This window comes from Chrysoperla carnea, chromosome 5 (genome assembly GCF_905475395.1).
Source record: "Chrysoperla carnea chromosome 5, inChrCarn1.1, whole genome shotgun sequence".
NCBI lineage: Eukaryota > Metazoa > Arthropoda > Insecta > Neuroptera > Chrysopidae > Chrysoperla > Chrysoperla carnea.
In genome coordinates this window covers 50143902-50163940 of record NC_058341.1, presented here as the reverse complement: position 1 = coordinate 50163940, position 20039 = coordinate 50143902, and the positions used below count along the sequence as shown (strand labels likewise).

Here is a 20039-nt window from a genome sequence, read left to right as displayed (position 1 = left end):
TAATGAATATGATTATGGTTCTTTTGATTTTTGTTTTAAAATTTTTAATATATTTAAATCGAAGGTACTCAGTAAATTAAAGAATTTATAACGCGTGAAATATTTGACGCATGTGCAGAATGTGCAAGCAAATTTTTTGAAAATGCTATTACAGGTTATCGCACGGTTGACGCAAGTGTTGACGAGTTAAACATACTGTGAAGGGTAAATTAGAAATCAATGGGCTGTTTAGTCTTGTTCGTAAGAATTATGCAACTGCAAATAATACAAGTCTTTTTATACCTAATCTTTGGACTATGTAATCGTGAAGCTTCTGAACTTTGTAAGTACATAAAATAAAATTCTGCATGCATTTATTTTATTGAGACGCTAGTGTATTTTGCTCTATTAAGGGAACAACAGGTAGTATTATTACCAAAATTGTTTTGAAGTTAAACCCGGTAAGTAATGTGTTTTGTTATTGTAGGAGGTTAATCAATTTTATTAGGCAAATAGAAAATAGAGCTCTTAGATATCCGTCTGTTTATTTGTTTGGCTCAATGCCCTAAAACCATATTGTATCATTAGGTGGAAAAAGCATTTCGAATGACCATTGCGACTATGAATAAGTGTCCATACTGAAACTTTTGTTCTTTTCGACAGTGTTAATTTTGTTGTTTTCGGAATGAATGTGTGTTGATTAAGAATGATAATTACATCAAGCCGTATATTTTTCAACGGGTTTTTCGTCTGGTCGTATATAATAAACCATTATATTATAATATATACCATAGAATCATTAAAATCATATGAAAAAATATGTCATGCACTGCCACCCGCGCTCCTATAATGTTGGCACCACTGTGTATTACATTACTACTACAATACACTCATGAACTAACTAGTTACTAACTTCATTCTGTTGTTCCTTTTTATTTTCATTGAATTATATTCATAATTTTGGGGGAAAATGTGGTTTTTGTTTCGCAAAATAGAAAGTTTATTATATAGAAAAGAAATTTATACGGAAATTCAATCAAATTGATTTCAGTTTGAAGTTTAGAATATTTGGTTCATTCTCTATAACGAAAGTATAATGAAAATCATTTACGAAGATAATCTTGGTCTAAAAACAGAGAGAAGCAAATTTATTTGGGCGTATCGTTTGTCTATTTCAAAATATGACGTTGTCAGTTCTTAGGATTTTAAATTTAAACCCTTCCAAATTTCGAATTTATATGATTTATGACAAGGCGAGACGAGAGTAGCATGTCTCTTGTACTGTCTCGACTTTTACATAATTTCTATTTTCATGCCTCAATTTTCTCAGTTTTCTTTGTAATGCCGGGGTTTGTGCGGTTGAATGTTTTTGAAGGTCTAAAGAACACGTACATAATAATTTTGTTAAATCGGATCTGTTCCACCACTTTTCCACATTTTCCGGCTTATTAAATGTACTATAAGCTTTAATTGAGCATATTTTGGTCCTTTCCATACAATCGAAGAAATTTTATTGATTCTAAATGAAAATTATGAATCCGAATTTGCCCTATTCATTTTTGCATATTATTTTAACTGACATCACCACCCACTATTAAGTGATTGTTGCACTCATTCCTATACTAAGCATAAACATCATAGCCATTGCCATGCCATTCCTGTACACCCCCTAAGCACCATGAAAAAGTGAATTATGATGATGATGATGAATAGTTTATTTTCTAGCTGTTACAGACGGTCCCAGATGTAGAAGTATATTTATTACATATATGGTAGCAGAGCTATCAGTACATACTTTTACTAGTGTATAGGTACTGAACATTTTACATGAGCAACTGTGAGAAGGGCAACTGTTTACCATTTTTTTAGATCATTATTTATTTATTATATTATGTACAGTAAATCCAATTTTTTATGCTTATTACATCTACACTTTGTTGTTTTTTATTTAAGATATTATATACGGAGTTCATATTCGAATATATTTTAAGGATTTTGAAAAGACATGGTATTTTGAGTCACAAATAATAAAATTGTGTATCTAAATTAAATTTATTTTTGACCCCCGAACTAAAAAAAGGGGTGCTATAAGTTTAACCGCTATGTGTGTGTCTGTATGCTTGTCTGTGTGTCTGCCTGTCTGTGGCATCGTAGCACCTAAACGGATGAACCGATTTTTGTTTGTTTGAAAGATAATTCAATGTAGACTGTTCTTATAGCTATGTTACAAGTGCAAATTGCGGTTTCGTATCCGAAAAAACTAAAAATTGGAGATGATCTTCCAAATCGACTCAGTTAAGAAAAGGCTTTAAGGAAAACGGCAATTTAATAAAGAGTGTTCTCAGATATGTTTCAAATTGGGAGCTTAGGATTTCGTAGCCGAAAATTTGCCAGGGGTTTTTATGATAGAAAATATTTTTTAATTTTCAAAAATCTAGCTCGGTAACATAAAGACTTTTTCTGCAGCAAGAAGTTTAATGTTAAACATAACTTTTTCTGTCGCAATGATCGCCCAATCTATTCAAAAACTTGAAGCTAACCGTTTTAAGCGTCCTTGGCCGCGTTTTCCTCGTGTACAAAAAATACAAAAATTTTGATAAGGAACTTTCTTGTAAGGACTTCAAGTTCCGTAAGTACTTTTCTATACTTCCATACTATTTTTATACCATGTATATATTTAAATATATCAAGGTATACTAAATTTAGTCCCAAGTATGTAACGCTAAAATATTGATGATAGAAACAAAATTTTTGTCTAAGTGTTCTTAAAATCACCTAATTATTCCATTTTTGTTTGTACGACGGCCTGTCTGTCTGTTTGTCGACACGAACAGTCAAAAACGAAAAAAGATATGAAGCTGAAATTTTTGTAGCATAGGTACTCAGGACGTAAAAAGTAAGATGGAGTTCGTAAATGAGCAACGTAGGTTAGTTGGGTCTTGTATCTGTAGAACACAACTTGTAAACCGTTAGCGTTTAAACAAAAGTTTAAATGTTCCTTATAAAAAAATCCACATCTTTTGTATGCAACATTTTTTCGAATACATCACTGTTTACCTGTGAAGGCACAAATTAGGCACGAATTATATGGATGTATTATATGGGAATATCAGTTTTGTGTGTGTATATGTGGCCATCTAAGAGTGGGTATCTTTCTTTACTTACAGGCTGTAAAATAACAAACGATTGCGTAATCAACATTGTCTATACATAGTATTTCAGTTAAGTCAGTTAATTGTTTGTTTTCACTTGTATAATTACAAATGGTCATTTATTTTAAGCTGGCTGGGCAAAATTTGTCGGATGCAGAACATAAAAAGGACAAATCTGTCAATAACGTTGCTCATTATTGCTCAATGTTGCTACGTACACACAAACTTTTCGACTTATGACAACTATGCCAAATAAATGTACGCAACTTTTATACTTATTTAGTTTTATGTACACGAAACGAATCACAAAATTTATTTAAATTAACAAATTTGATCAATCATTTGATCAAATATTTAGGTATAAATCATTTACATACTAAATTTTACCTATTGTATAACCTTTTGTATGAAAACTTTTACAAAAGTTTACAAAATAAAGAATAACTGTTTCCATCTTTGACCTTTTCTTCTTTACAATTCAAACAAACACACACAAACAAACGAGATTGAATAATCATCTGATATACAAAATTTTCTTAAATAGCCGATGTTTTTACCAAAACGACGACGAAGATCGGATTGAAAGTATGACGTTGTCAGTTCACAGAATTTTAAATTTGATCTCCATAAAGCTGTTATATCGAGAAATTGCCCTAAATAGAAATTTTGATTTAGAAACTATTATTTGATGGAAAAATATAATATATAATTTTTTAAGGGAAAAAATGGAAAAAAAATTGAAACAATTTTTTGTGGTCATTATAGATAGAAACCATTCAATCACATAATTTGGATCCAAAAATTACGAAAATCGTATATATTTGAGCGTATTGCCTGAGTATTTTAAGATACGATGGTTCATTCATCCGATTTCAAATTTTAGCCCAATGAAGTTGATATCTCCAGAACTATAATTAATTAAACGTATTTTAGCCAGTGATATTTTTTTTCGAAGGCAGATTTTAGGTTGGAAAAATACCCTTAAAAATTGAGAAATTTTTTGAAATACTATTTTCGGGGTTAAAGAAATAAATAATAAAAGCACCATGTATTTATAACAGACTAAATATAGCACATTATAATAAATAGCTATTAAAATACTTGTAAGATTGGAAACGAAAGACACGGAGCGCCTGCAACAGACCCTAAGTTTTTCGTTTCCAATCTTGCAAGCATTTTAAAAACTATTCATGGTATTATACTTTTTAGTCCGTTATTAAAACATAATACATAAAAATTTTTTTAATTTTTAATAATTTTCTGCTTTTTATGGCTGTGTATGCATTGTCATCCACTTCTGAGCTATGCAACAAATTTCTCAAGTCTCTAGCTCATCGAGAAGTTAGTTTAAAATCGACTACAAAATTCTATTCGAACCTTGTTAGAGTTTTCGTTAGGCGTTTTCTTTATATTTCTCCCCTCATTTTTGTTGTTCTTTTTCTTCTTATTTTTATGCAATGTCATTCACTTTTGAGCTATGGTCTCAATTTCAAGTCTCTAGCTCATCGGAAAATTAGTTTAAATATGACTCCGTGATTGCATTAGATTACTTCAACTTTGTACAGGTGGCACTGGTTTGAGTTTTCGAATGTGAATTTCTACCGTCTGCTTCTTTTAGAATATACGAATTTAAGAAACAATAGGAAACGATTCTGTAGAAAATTATAATCATAGAAAAATCATAAACGCTGTAAATACTTCGTGAATTTTTCAACGTGATTTGTCTCAATGAATACCTACTCAAAATAGTAATAATTTTAGAAAATTGATATAATGGACCAAAAAAGGACCTTAAACACATATTATTATTCTAGAACAAATATTACTATAATAATATTATTTTGTATAAATATTTTACAGTATAAATTAATGCTTCATTTATTCATAATATAAAGTTATCATAGTATAGATAGATTCGATATATACAACGTTTAACGTATACGACCAGATGTGACCGGAAGTTCATGAACCAATTGTATTATATACCATTCACAGTATTTCCGATGAATTACACTAACTTATGTTGCTTTGTATATATATATATATATATATATATATATATATATATATATATTATGTGGTAAGTATTTAGAGTAATTAGTATTTCAGTTAAAAGCGTAGACAAATTATCTAATTACTTGTTTATTGGATAACATGCGTTTATAATCCCGGCCAAAAATATCCTCGGCAAAACAAAACCGGGTAAAACATCTCTTGATAAAATATATCAACAATAGGCAAAATATTTCCAAATTAAATGTCCTAGTCGTGTAATAATCAAGAATAAAAATACCGTAAAATATTACTGTGAATTAGAATTGAATAGACCCACGGATTGGCCATACCTTGAATGGATCGAGTTAGCACAGATCTTTTGGCTTTTTGGTTAACACTATTTTTGGCTATTTGGTTAACACTATAATTGCGTTCACTTATTGATCCACGGGTTGGTCATGCCTTTAATGAGTTCGAGTTAGCATCGATCTCCGGGTTTGTTTGGGGAATACTTTTTTTCTTCACACTTAATTTAACTTTAACCTTAACTTTTTGATTTGCAAATTGGTCAATTAAATCTTCACAATCTATAAGCTTTGAAGTCCATTTGATTTGATACATAGAATAACTAAGCTATTAAGTCTATTCTTACTCATTGTACTGTTCAAACATGAAAACGAACGCAATGCGCTACTGTTTGTTTCAGCTAGGGTGACAAATATTCGATATGCTATAATCACGTTTGGAAACTCGGAAGGTGAATTTCGTTTCGGTGAATCATTTTTTCGATGCAATACGCGTGAAAGTGTACAAATTCGTCATTATTCAATAAAGTTTGAGCAGTAAACATTTCTTAAACGCTAAAACATGTATGAGCACGGTAGTGGAGGCACAAATTCAAAAAATATACTTTTAAAAATTTTGATGGTGAATTATGTTATAACTTGACGATATAAGACTTAAAGCAAGAAAACATTGAAAATTTTGTTTAATTATTCATTCATCTTTCAATATTTCGAAAACCAAGACGGATATCGAAAAATTTTATTTTTAATTTTCGTCTATATTCATGAAGTTAAAACATTTTAAGTGGTTCCAAGTGAAAATTATCAAAAACTTTCAAAATATGCCGTTTTTTTGAAATTTTTCCATAATAGTGTATTTAACAACATATTCTTTGAGTAAAAGTCTATCGATAAAATAATTTTGAGCCTTAAAATCATGCTCATACATCCTTAAGTTCGTTTACAAAATTTCTTTATTATTCTAACTGCCAAATTCAAAACCAATTTTTTCTATATTTTTTATATACTAACCATCTTTTTCATCCAGATTGTCAAGAATGACATGCAGATTCTTACAGATTCCAGATTCTCAAGAATGGCATTGAAAGTATTTACCCTGAAAAAGTCCCGATCTGACAGTTGAAATTTTCCATCTCATGATTCATCAGCGTGTAATTTACTCTTCCGTATAATGAAAAAGTTAAGTATTATAATTTTTAATTTGACGATGTTTCCAACACGATTACACTTTTCAAAGCATTTTCGATAATTGTATATATAAAAAAAGAAACTGACTGAAATCACTGGGTCTTAAAGCATGCAATTTTGCATAAACATTGCTTAAATGATGTAAGTAAGCACTACGAAGGAATTTTAGGAAATTATTCCCGTAAAAGTTTAAAATGGCGATTGAAAGTTGTATGAAACTTGTTCATTTTTGAAGTTATAAATGTAAAAATTGATATATGAGCTCATGACTCAAAACAAAAGTTTACTGTATGACTATTTTCAAAAAAGTCATTTTTTAAGGGGGTGAAAATTTGCATGAAATTTCGTCATTTTTGAAGTTAAAAATGTAAAAATTGATACATGTGCTCATAATTTGAGACAAAACTTCAATGTAAACTTTTAAGTACTTGTATGTAATTAAAATTGAAGTTACTCATCGAAGCGGTTAGGCAACGGCTTGGATTCAAAAAAATTTATCGACTTTATAAAGACCAAATAACTAGTCTTCACTCCATTGGCCAAATTATTCTAATTCTGGCCATACTATATATATTCACAATATTTTCTGTGAATTACACTAACTTATGTTACTTGTATATTATATAACATTCACACATATATTGTAAACTTGTCAAATTACGTTTTATATGATACCAGAGAGTTACTACTACCAAAAACATTAAAGGGGGCACAAATAGGGTACACAAAAATAATGGGAATGGTGGAGTTTGTACTATCAAATAGTAATATCCAAATGATATGCCCTTTAACCATATAATGGAAATTTTAACCACTAATTTATATATTAAATTATGTATATACATTATACATATATGTATCTTCGGTTAGAAAATTATTATCAATAAATTTGGGGATGTCAATTAAGATATGGTACATACTTTTGCAGTGAGACCTTTTTTATTTAGTTGTTCTAAATTTGGAAAACAATTATATTTACTTTAAATTATTTTTTGTAACGTCCAATTTTTTGGTTAAATTTGTTTTCGTTTAGAAAAAATAAAAAACAATTATTAGTACAGAAGCTTCTATCTGATATGTTTATACTTTGGGTTATCACCACGGTTTTTTTTTTCAAAAATTTGCACCCTATTATAACGTCTGGAAATGGGTTACAATTTTTTTTCTATTCCCGTGAAGATAGATTGCTACGAGTTTCAATGAAATGCAAAAAAGCTAATCTATTTAGCGTGTATGGATTGGTTAAGATCAGTCAAAAAATTATTTTGCTTACAAAATATATATAAAAAAAACACCTTAAAAAAAACGGAATTCAAAAGAAAATCTATTCCAAAACAAATTAATATGCACTACAAAGTAAAAAAGATCCATAATATAATGTAGTTACAATTATTGTTATTTTTAGAGCCGGTGTCAGCCTAGGAAACAACTGTGACAGAACAGTTTGCTACAGTAACTTGGCTGACACCGACTCCAAAAATAACAATAATTGTAACTACATTATATTATCGTTATGTTTTTCTCTTTAGTGCATATTAATTTGTTTTGGAACAGTTTTTTTTGTTTTTGTTAAAAGTTTTTTTATTTTGTGATTTTTAGTGAATCTGAAGTACACTAACTAATTTGTAATTAAAAAATCGGTTGGCGTGATATTGAGTTATTCGTCTATTTGTTGCGCATTTACCTAATGAAAATTTGTTAGAACTGGACCAAATTGAAATGGAACAATATGGGACGCACCAGCTTTCAAATCATCAAAATTGATTCACCCAATCGAAGTACTGAGGTAACAAACATAAAAAAATACTGTCGAATTGAGAACTTCTCGTTTTTTGTTTGAAGTCGGTTAAAAAGAGGTGGGATCAAACTTTAATTTTGATATATGTATGTTTGGTCATTGGTGGAACCCTAGAGATCAAACACTTGATCGGATATTAATGATTTTTACTTCAATCGATTTGTCTATTTAATTATTAGCTATTCAACTATATTCGACTTAAAATAGTCGACTTTTTTCACAATATGGCGTCTCGTGATTGCCATATTGAATTTCCATTACTGCCGTGTCCACATACATATATATAGACTGATTAACACATTACCACTACTTTGTGTCGCGCAGTCGGGTAAAAAGCGAATGTTATACAATTATACTAACTTTGACAAAAACAACTAGCACGTCAAAAATAAAATGTTTTTGTAAATTTGAGTCTTCCGGAGATTGGGTAGCATTTTTATAAAACCAACATTTTTTATATATAAAAAAATTTCATATTAAATATGAATATAGTAACAAAAAGTCGTTTAATTTGAAAAACAAAAAATCATAAATGAGTCGAATTGACTTTCTGAATTGAAACAATTTTCTCAATGCTAAAAACTTTTACTTTAAAGAAATGTATTTTTAGTTAACTTAATGTTAATAAAATATAAATTAAAAATCATAATTTTAATAAAATTTATTACAACATTATTGCAATAAAAATGTTGTTTGTATGCGAATGATGATAATTTTTGTAACAAATACAGCTAACTTTTAAAGCAACAACGAACGAGGCAACAGTAACGAATAATAATAATAGCACTATGGTGTAATAACAATTAAAAATGTGTTGTCTCTATGCAATTTTTAATGACTTCATAATTATTTTTATTTGTGTTTTACTATTTACTAGAAAATGTTTTTTTATATACATTTATTTTTTTTTTATTTACATTTAGTGTACCACTAGTCGACAGTGGTTTTATCTGTTTGTGACGGCTCATCAAATACTTGATTTTTTTTCTCTATTCAGTTTTCATGCCATCAAAATTATTCTACGAAAATTGTTTAATCTATTGTGTAATTGATTAAGTATTCATTAGTCAATGATTACACTCTTATTGAGTTTTGAACAAAAGTTGATCAAAGCATTTTTTAATTGTTTTTGATGGGATCGTATAAAAGCAGTTTTCATATTAAACTAGATCTGTGCGGAATCTCGTAGTGCGATACTCGCGGATAGTCCGAGGTCGTAACTTAAATTAGTATTAGGAGAAAAGGTTTTAAAAATAATTTGCAATGTAAACAAAAAATAAAGATATTATTATTCCGGATCGAGCTTTTTTAATATTAATACAACTTTTATGCGCTCCCACCAAAAATAATTGAAAAATGCTTTTATCAACTTTAGTAAGAATGTAATCATTACTTAATGAATACTTAATTAATTACGCAATAGATTAAACAATTTTCGTTATTTTGTTAGTTGCTGCATTCAGTATTATTTTGTTAATTATTTAGTATTAGGAGAACACCCTCAAAATCTGTTTCATTCGAAACATGCTCACCGATTCAAAATTATACTTTATTTTGTTACTCGTGGTTTATTATTAGGATGGATTTGAGATTTAAAAATTCAAATTTAAGATAGCAAATAGATTTTTAGGCCGTGAGTTTAATTTTCGTCATTGGGGAGCACGATAAAATTGAATATGATCATAAAGATAATGAATTGAAAATGAGGCTAATCATGGAATTTGATAAAGGAATAAGCAATATATCGCTATGTGACAGAAAAACAGTCTAGATAAAAGAAGTAATGTAAGAAAATGAAATGAAATGGGTCGGCCGATTAAGTTATTCAAGAATTTGGGAAGTTTTAAGCAAGTTTTTATGATTATTTTTGTTTATCATTAAGAATATTGATAAATAACCGTGACTCAATTTTCGTATGGATTAAAAAATGTCCTGCTATTTATTTTGGCGCGAATTAACGGATACTCAAAAAAATATTATTGAAATAAGAAAATCGAACCATCGAAAAGTTATATTTCTATAAATAATTTTTGATGACAATTGTTTATTTATAAAAAAAATAGCTCACCCGTATCACGTATCCAATAATTTATTGATTTCGGTGATGCTTCAATAATACATTCTAATTTGACATCAGTACCAAGAGGTGCACCCACCAATTGATTTGGTACTTGAATCACTGGATGAACTGGAACAGAAAAAAAGTCTCAAATAAAATTCATTACTTTATAAGAATAGTTGGCAAATACTTACAATGTACGTTTACCATTATTCGCTTACTGATTGATGGTCGTACACCATTTGAAGCGATACATAAATATGCACCCATTTCAGAGCGGGTGACTTTGGATAATTTTAAAACTTCGCCTTCGTACGCTGTTACTGAAACAAAAATTATTCAACTTTAGTTTTATCTTGAACAATTTATTAATTTTACCGCAGTTTGTGAAATTTACCGTGTGTAAAACGTATTTTACGCATAAAATATCACAAAGACCAGAGATTTAACTTTTTAGAGTTTACTATTCTTTGGTTCTTTATTATTGGTGAAAAAGGCCTAGCTAGTGATGCTTCAAATAGCCGGTAAAGCTGGCGAATATTCGGTAAAAAGCATCGATTACCCGGGTTCTTATCATTTGGAACTCATCACACTTGACTTGACGGTAATCATTGTCCAATTGGTAAAAAAAATCCGTACACAAGACTTTCTTTTTGAAAATTGCAAAATGAAATAATGCGATGTAACAGTGTTGCCAAATATTGTTTCTGGTTTCTCGACCTTTTTTGAGTAAAAACCAATAAAATTATTTTTTTTTTTTTTACTTTTGTAAAGCAAATCAAAATCAAAAATTGTTGAATCATGCCATGATGTTTTAGGCAAACATATAATTGATACAAGATATGTTTTTCCTTTGGAAAACAGCTGTTAAAATTATGCTAAATTTTGTTAAATTATAGAAGAAATAACATAGAACCGTAATGTGGCCATCCCAACGGTTGATCGTTATAGAGAGCGGCCTAAAATTAGTAGGCGTATAGCTGTCTTTGCCTGTCTTATATTACTTCTATGAAATACACGGGCATGTACGTGTTTATACAATAATTCAAAACATTAATATTTGCTTGTTAGGCTTTGAGACAAAGAAGGAAGGCGATCCCCTTTATCGGTATCTTTTTACGCGGGCAATAATTCGCTTATTGCGTTTCCTATGCTTTTAAGCCTCTGTGACATACCTTTTTGGTTATAATACAAGCAAACATGTAAAAAGTTCACGAAATTTAAAAAAATACTAAATTACTCGTTTTATCCTTTGAATATTGAATTATCCGCTGAATTACAATCCCAGCTTAAATGTGCCAGAAAGATTTGTTTCCCAAAACAACTTATGTTTGAACATTTTTGTTTTATAACTGATTAGATTAAACAATAAAATAATATGGTTAAAATGGTTGGTTAAAATTTACAACTTGTGTCATAAGCCTACATGCACAATTCAAAATATTTTCAGGCACGTTCTTACCCGTACAAAGGTCAGGTTACAAATTAGTGAAATATTATTTAATATTTAACAGCTATATTTTTATAAATGAGGTTCGATTATGGTCGGTTAAAATATTTACACACCCATCCGTATGCGGGATGGGAAAGTAAAAACAATAAATATTAATTTTTAATACATTAACATAATTTATTTATTTCTTTTCAATTCATTTAATTCAAATATTGTGATTTGGAAATATATGATTGATACAAATTAATTGACATACCTTTATTTTTAATACCGTTTGGTTCTTTTAAAATCATATCTTGGCCATCCTCACGACGCCATACAACACTTGGTACAGGATAGCCACGAGCACGACATGTTAATTTAGCTGTGCCACCTTCAGGTAACATAACATCACCAGATGTTTCATCTTCAACGAAATCTGGTGGTGTGACAACATCCAGATATCCCATCTGCAAAAACGAAAATAGTTTACAACTCAAATAATTCTAATAGAACATAAAGTTTAAAAATTCACCGAATTGCTTTATATAAAAATGGTAGCCCAAATCACGGAAGGTAATGCTTTTGCATAAAATTCAAACAGATATCTTCCTCAAGAATTTTTCTGTCAAAATACTCTATTTTTTATCCAGAATAATGTTGTTATTTAATTAAATCAGGTTCAGCACTTTTGTCACTTTGGTTCTTAGGATTTATGCAAAACTCACTCAGTTATTGGTGAGTAAAAGTGAAAGAAACGGGAAAGAGAAGCCCTACTATAAATTTAAAATGGGCTTTGACTGGCTTGTTTCAATCATGAATAACTTTTTGGCGATTGATTTTATAAAAAACCGATTTCCAATCTAATCAATTGTTTAGAATAAATTATATAAAATGAAAAATGTATCAAATCATATTCATGAGGTAAGGAATAAGTTGTTTTCTTTTAAGGAGATATGCAAGGATTGAATAATACTAGGGATGTCAAATTTACCAAAGAAGAGCTTTTTCAATACATTTTTTGATTAAACCAAATTTCCAAAAATCACAAAAAATTCCTAGCTCATCGGGCTTTTTATTATTATTTTATCGTTCAAAGTTGGCTGAAAAAATGATGAATCATATATGTTATCCTTTTCAATTGGATATTTCTATAACAAAAAATCTAGAGAGTGTGATAAAAAACTATCTAAAATATTTAGACAATCTTGTAGTTTAAAATAATACCATAAAAATGTAAGATTGTTCATATAAAACCAAAATTTTATTTTTATTATGAGTTCATCGAAAACCCATCATTTGATGAACAGAGGCGACTATAGTTAGAGTATTAATGATTGAAGAGAGATATTAATATTTTCAATTCAGAAGCAGCTCTGGCACACAATACATTATATATTTTTGTAGTTGCGTGATATTGTAAAGCTAAAAATAAAATATAACTTGATTACAAAGCATGTATTTGGTTTATATGTATGAACCCGGGCTTATAAACCAAAACTTTTTTACAATAATGTAGGGAAACAAACACCTCAAAGAATAAGCTATCAATTAAAATTGCTTACAATCTTGAGCTATAAAAAGTAAAATGTCATCAAAAATGAAGAAAATTTTATCAAATTTTCGTGAAAATCATGCATGTGTTAGTGTGTTACGTTTTTCTGAACAAATATTTTCAGACAAGTTTAACAAATTGTTATATTATTAGTTCATGTTTCATATATACATCATACCAAAAAAGAAAGAAGGGTATTACTTATACTTCTTTTTTACACTATAGGATATCTATAACGAAAATAAAACGTTTATAGTATGATTCTATCATACATACGTATTCAAATTTACGTACAAAACAAGTCAAAATATACTCACTTATTAAAAATATATCTCTATCTCTATATATTATAAATGCGAAAGTGAGCATGTTTGTTTGTTTGTTTGTGTGTTACGCTTTCACGCTAAAACTAGCGAATTGTTTTTAATGAAACTGTAAAGCAATATTGCTCATACTGCAGAATAACACATGATATATCATTTATAAGGAAACATGAATAAAAAAAAAAAAAAAAAATTAAAAATTAATTTAATTTGACATTACCATAAATTACAGATCTCTGTAAAAATAGTCAATATAAAGTATTTCACGCCCATCTTTTCTGATATACTCAATGAATAATTACGACTATTATACATTTAAAAAATAGAAAACCATACATATATTTTACATGTGTAAAACAATCTTTACCATTATTTCGAGTGTTATAGAAAGGGGATAAGCGAGAGCAATCTTTATCAATCTTTACTTTTAAACCCAGCGAAGGGGGTGGGTATCACTTTAGTTATAAGATAATTTTATAAACGCGTGCTTTTTCTAAAATTTCAAACAACTATATCTTCGGGAAAAGGCATTATATATGGATCACGTCATTTTTAATGCATGTACGTTTTGATTTGGTTTCATAGCATCAAAAATTATAATACTTCTTTGTTTCTTTAGGCTTAGGGAATTACAATACCACTTAAATTTTTGTGAAATTCGAAAGCGTACAAAGGCATTAATAATTCCAAAAAACTATCAAAAGTTTTCGAAAGCTTGTTATTGTTTTTTCTGAAAGTAATAATTTTCAAATAAAAATTGATATTTTTCCCATTTTTTGACTGATTTTATGAAAAACATATCCTATCTCGGGTAAATATTATTTTGATTACCCGGAAATCTGTCTGAAATATTTCGAAAGGTGAAAGTTTAGTATAAATATTGAGAGAAGTATCAATTTTTTTTTTATAAAATCGAATGTAATAACTTGAAAGAAAGGTTTCGGAAAGAAATTAGGCAGGATTTCGTTTAACCAAAGTGTCAATTTGGCTTTAGCAATGCATAAAATGGTCAAATTGTCAAAAGATGCGTTTTGAAAAAAAAAAGGAAAAAAAAAATCTTTACTAGAGTAAATAACTGCAATTATTGTAACTTTTCAAAGTTTATATTTACCCTTGCATCCCGCGGGACCCAGCAGTAAGGGGAGATAACAATTTTTGAGGTTTCAATCTAATATTTGATATTCCAAAAATGTCTTTGGGCTGTTTGGTATGTAAAGTATGATACTGGTTTGACAAAATTCCTTATAAAACGAACCGAAATATGTGGATGAAGTGAACTATATAAAATATAAATAGAATGGTGAAGTTAAGCCCTTGATGGTAAACTCGTTCGATCAAAAGTAATTAGGTTGACTGTCGGAAATAAGTAGCGGCTACTACTGTGAGGTAGCTAACTCTTCATAAGTATATAACTTTATATGTACTATATACATGTATGTACAGGATGTAAAAAAAAACCGTAACCTTAAAATAACGATTTAAATATGTAATAAGTTTGATACAACAATTTTTTTGTTAATAGAGTCATAATAAAAGATAACATTGATATTGGCCTTGACCTGATATCATTCAAAAGTGAATTCTTATTCACCATTATTACGAGATAAAAGAAAAATTTAAACTGAAAATCTGCTACTAATAAAATATTTGTTCGAGAACTGAGTAGATTCCATAGTAATTTAGTTCAAAATTCAAAGTTTGTTTATCCTCTTTCCTGTTGGTTCTTATGAAAAACAATGGCTCAATTTAAAATTATCTTCTATCCCTTATCATCTATGAATACCATCTAAACCATCGAAGCCATCCGAGTTTTTCAAGGTCTTTTGTTACACTCTGTATGCATGTATATATGTGTATGCAATGTATATTATATGATCGTATAACGCCATCATGATCGTGGCATGATAGATGATTCTATTCCGTTCGTCCGTTATCGAAGTGGTTGGAGCTCTGAACTATTTAATTTCATCACAGTTTATTGACAAAATAAAAAATGTTTTTTTTTTTTTTTTTTTTTTTTTTTTTAATAGTATAAAAAATTTATTTTTTCATGATTTTAATAGAAATATCTGTCGTTTCATAAAAATTAAATTTAGAACCAATCTTTTATGGGCGTTTGAAAATTGCTTTTTCAGAGGATCATCTTTAAAAATTGGATATGGAAAATGTTCTTCATAAGCAAAATCAATCTTTAATGACCTAATGATACCTAATTTTTTGATTTGATGCTCAAGTTTGCATTGATTGAACCATAAATGAATTAGCTTTAAATGTCTTCTTCACTTGTCGGTCTGCCTAGCAAGATAGAAAGTGATAGTGGTGTTTCGAGAATTCAAAATTTTTAGATTAAAAAAAAAAAAAAAAAATTAAAATCTTAATGTTCTCATCAAATTATGAAACTATGTAGATATTAGTTTGATTCACGCCCGCTTTACTGGGCTTAAAAGTGAATACTATCGCTTTTTAGCCTTCACCTTTCTTGATCTCACTTATCAACCTTCCACAACACGAAGGGGTTGTTTTACACAGCTAAAATATATGCACAGTTTTCAATTTTTTAAGGAAAAAATAGTCATAATTCATTGAGTATATCAGAAAAGATCAGAATTAAGTATACCAGAAAAGATGGCCATGAATTGTTTGCCATTTGCTATTTTAAATTTTTTAAGAAATCTTTAATTTATGGTTCATAATGATGATCATAGATGAAGCAGTAAAATGTCAGATTTAATTAAATATCTTAAATTTTTTTTTATACACCTTTATAAATTATAGCTAGTGTGTTATTCCTGTGTATGAGCTAAATTGTTGTACAGTTTCGTTAAAATCCATTCTCTAGTTTTTGCGTGAAAGCTTAACAAATAAACAAATATCCTTACATTTATTATATATATAGGGAAGATTATTAAGTGTATCAATGTTCGACGGTCTCACTAAAATAAGTATGAGGAGGACAAATTTACAAAAATAGACCTTTTTCACATTTAAAAAAAAATTATTATTATTTTTTTCTTCTCAAGTAAATGTCTTGATAAATCGGCTAATTTTTTTCTCCGATTTTTTTGGAGCCATATGACCGAGAAAACAGACAATGGTAATTATTAAAATTCAAATTGGCGAAAACGATCCGGTAACACACGAAGTTACACGAATGTCGTTGTGACGTCTTTTAAAGTTGATAATAATGATATATTAATACGACTGTTGACACTGTGTTATTGTCATTGCCTGTCGGATTGACATCAGAGATCACGTGTGCGGTGGAGCCCAAATGAATCGTTTTAAATTATTTCAAATATTGTGAATTTTTTTCATAGTGTTTTTATTATTAAAAATGCTTAATTTTCAAGTTACAGGCTCTACTCGACCTATATTTTCATAAAAAATTAACAAAAAGCATTTCTATTTTTCATGAAAAAGGTCTATTACCGACAAATTGACAACTAGGTGTACTTCATGAAAGTGTGATCAAAGGATAGAAAACATAAACCGAAAAATTAAATAAACAAATTTTAAGTATAGAGGAAGACTGTTAGCAAATCAATAGCTTTGAATATGTTTATAGTATATACATATTGTATAACGGCAGTCAGAAGTTTCAAACCTATTTTTCGTGTTCCAAAATTTGTATGTCATATCGTGTCGTGTCTCTTAATCAACAAAAAGTGCCGTTCATAGTACGAAATACTTGTTAACATAATAATATTTTAATTAAAAGTTTTGCCTCCCTTTTAAAAATTTTTCAAGAAACTTTTCCATTTACAACAAATATCAAGAATAAATTTATTGCATGTTTATATCGTCCTTAACACATAATATAAAATAATTGATCAATTAAATATCAATTAACACATCAATTTGTTTTTAAAAAAGAAGCATTGGTGGCTACGAGCGTTTGAAGTAAGACCAATAACTTGGCTCACGAAACTAACCTAGAATATAGTTAAGAAAATCATTTTGAGAGAAAACTGTAAAGCTATTCGCACCTTGCGTAAGTTTTTTTGGAGGCGTTTCCATGGTAACGATAGACTACTTTAATTATAGAATTGTATGGATGCATATATAATTGTATGGATTGCATTTACGACTTACATTGAAAATTTAATAATATTGTCTCACAAATTTAAATAAATAATTATGATAATTTACATTTGAAAATACTATTTGTGCAATTTGATTTCTTATTTTCACAATTTTTAATGCATTAAGTTTAATTAATTAGTGTTTTTCAATAATTTTAATTTGACATTTTCTGTAACATTAACATGTAAAGAATTGCAAATTAGTCATAACAGCCTCCTTTATCGCCAAAATTTTTCACTGGAAGCGCTGGCATCGATTTTATTGTCCCTAACATGACTACGCACACAACGAATAGCCAGTTATTGACCCGCAGCCACAAATTTTTTTGCTATGCTCCGATTGGACTAAAAAAAACACTATTGGTGAAAAAGTACGAAATAGATTGATCGATTTTTTGTAAATTTTTATCTCACGCCAAAAGTTTTAGCTAAATCTTAACTTTCTATGGTTTTTTAGCATTGTGGACATATAAAAATGTACCGAAAATTTTAATTCGCCTACGGAGTGTAAATAATTCGTTTCTATCAGAATACATTTTCTTTCTATCACGGATATTACGTAGAACATGATAGAATTGGATATAAATATATTTATCAAACTTATTAAAGAACAATTTAAAAAACAAGCGGCGGTAAATTAAAATATAGAAGAAAACTTTATTAAAAATTTTTTATGTTTTAGTGTAATGAAAAAGTTTTTTTGGTAGATTTTTTCTGAACATTTGAAAATTGTTTATACTTATATGTCGAGAACTCGTCATTTCTCGTATTTATTTCTGTTTAAAATATTTTCGTTTGTATATTTTGGTTATAGATATTATTTTATGTTTATTAGATAAGGATGGAAATATTTATATCGAATGTTTGTTAAAAATTTTCTTGAGATATAAACTAAAATATTTTTTTGATTTAAAATTTTCGCTTAGAATTCAGTATACATTGTACAAAACTCTTCCGTTTAGTGCAGAACTAAATTTTCGAGGATAATTTTATCTAATGTGTAAAGACGGGGAATATATCGGAAAAGGATTTCTTGAAAGAAATTGTGCTTTGCACAAAAGTTGTAAAAGGCAATATTGTATACTGTGTTTCGAAAATAAAGCGCCTTACATTTTAATGATTGTAATGTGTTTAATTAAGACTTCGAAATTAGGAAATTAAGATTCCGAAATTAGTAATTCAGAAAATCCAGGAAATAAGAAATCCATAAAATCTTTATTATAAACAACTTCCATTTTTTACGATTTTGAGGAAAAAGTTAGTATAAATAATATATTTATATCGATACTATCATGATACGAGCCCGTTTCGCGATTTTAAAAGCAAAGACCATCGCGCTATCCCTTGTACTCACTTATCCCCCCTTCCATAACAATCGAAATATGGATAAGGATGGATTTTACACAGATAAAAGTATATGGACAGTTTTTTATACTTTGTATATATGAAAGATATATCAAGGTATGCTAAGTTTAGACCCAAGAAAAATATTGATGCTATGAAAAAATTTTTGGTAAAGGGGTTCATAAAATTGCCTAATTATTCCATTTCCGGTAGTCTGTCCGTTTGTCCTTCAACACGATAGCTCCAAAACGAAAAGCTGAAATTTTTTTAGCGAACTTTTATAGCGGACAAAAAAAGTGAGGCTGAGTTCTCAAATGAGCAACATAGGTCAATTGGGTCTTCGGGCCGTTGGACCCATCTTGTCAACTAAGAGATAGAGCAAAAGTTTAAATATGGAAAATGTTTCAGTTAGACTTATTTAAGTTGTCAATGCATCCGTGTTTTCTATTACTAATCGAAAGCACAGTTTTAAAATCACTAAATTTTCATATAATTTTTAGATTTAAAAAAAAAAAATAATAATTTTGCTTTTTTCAATAAACACTAGTTATGTAAGTATTATTATTGTTGTTAGTTAAGTTGTGGATGCTTATAATACCGTGTTAAACTCAAAGAGAGATAAAGTTCTAGAAATTGTGTCCGCATTATCGTGGTAAAAGCGACATGAATCTACCAAGTGTGCCCTTAGGATTTTTAGGAGTTGTTTTGTTGTATATAATAACTATGTATAAATATATTCTGATGGGAATTTGAGCCGGGTGTTTTTTGTATGATTGGTATGAGATATGTATTATATGGTTTGTACATAGAAATGGATGATGATGATC

At 28.9% G+C, this 20039-nt stretch overlaps 1 protein-coding gene across 1 annotated transcript in view; it reads right to left on the bottom strand.

Moving 5' to 3' along the window:
* The window catches only part of LOC123301219 (lachesin), a 173760-nt gene that overhangs the window by 30647 nt on the left and 123074 nt on the right, over nucleotides 1-20039 (bottom strand). Inside the window, exons 4-6 of the mRNA XM_044883954.1 lie at nucleotides 12186-12378; nucleotides 10671-10799; nucleotides 10486-10605 (exon numbers count right to left, since the gene is read on the bottom strand). Coding sequence (XP_044739889.1) covers nucleotides 10486-10605; nucleotides 10671-10799; nucleotides 12186-12378 — 442 coding nt within the window. The remainder of the gene's footprint in view (nucleotides 1-10485; nucleotides 10606-10670; nucleotides 10800-12185; nucleotides 12379-20039) is intronic.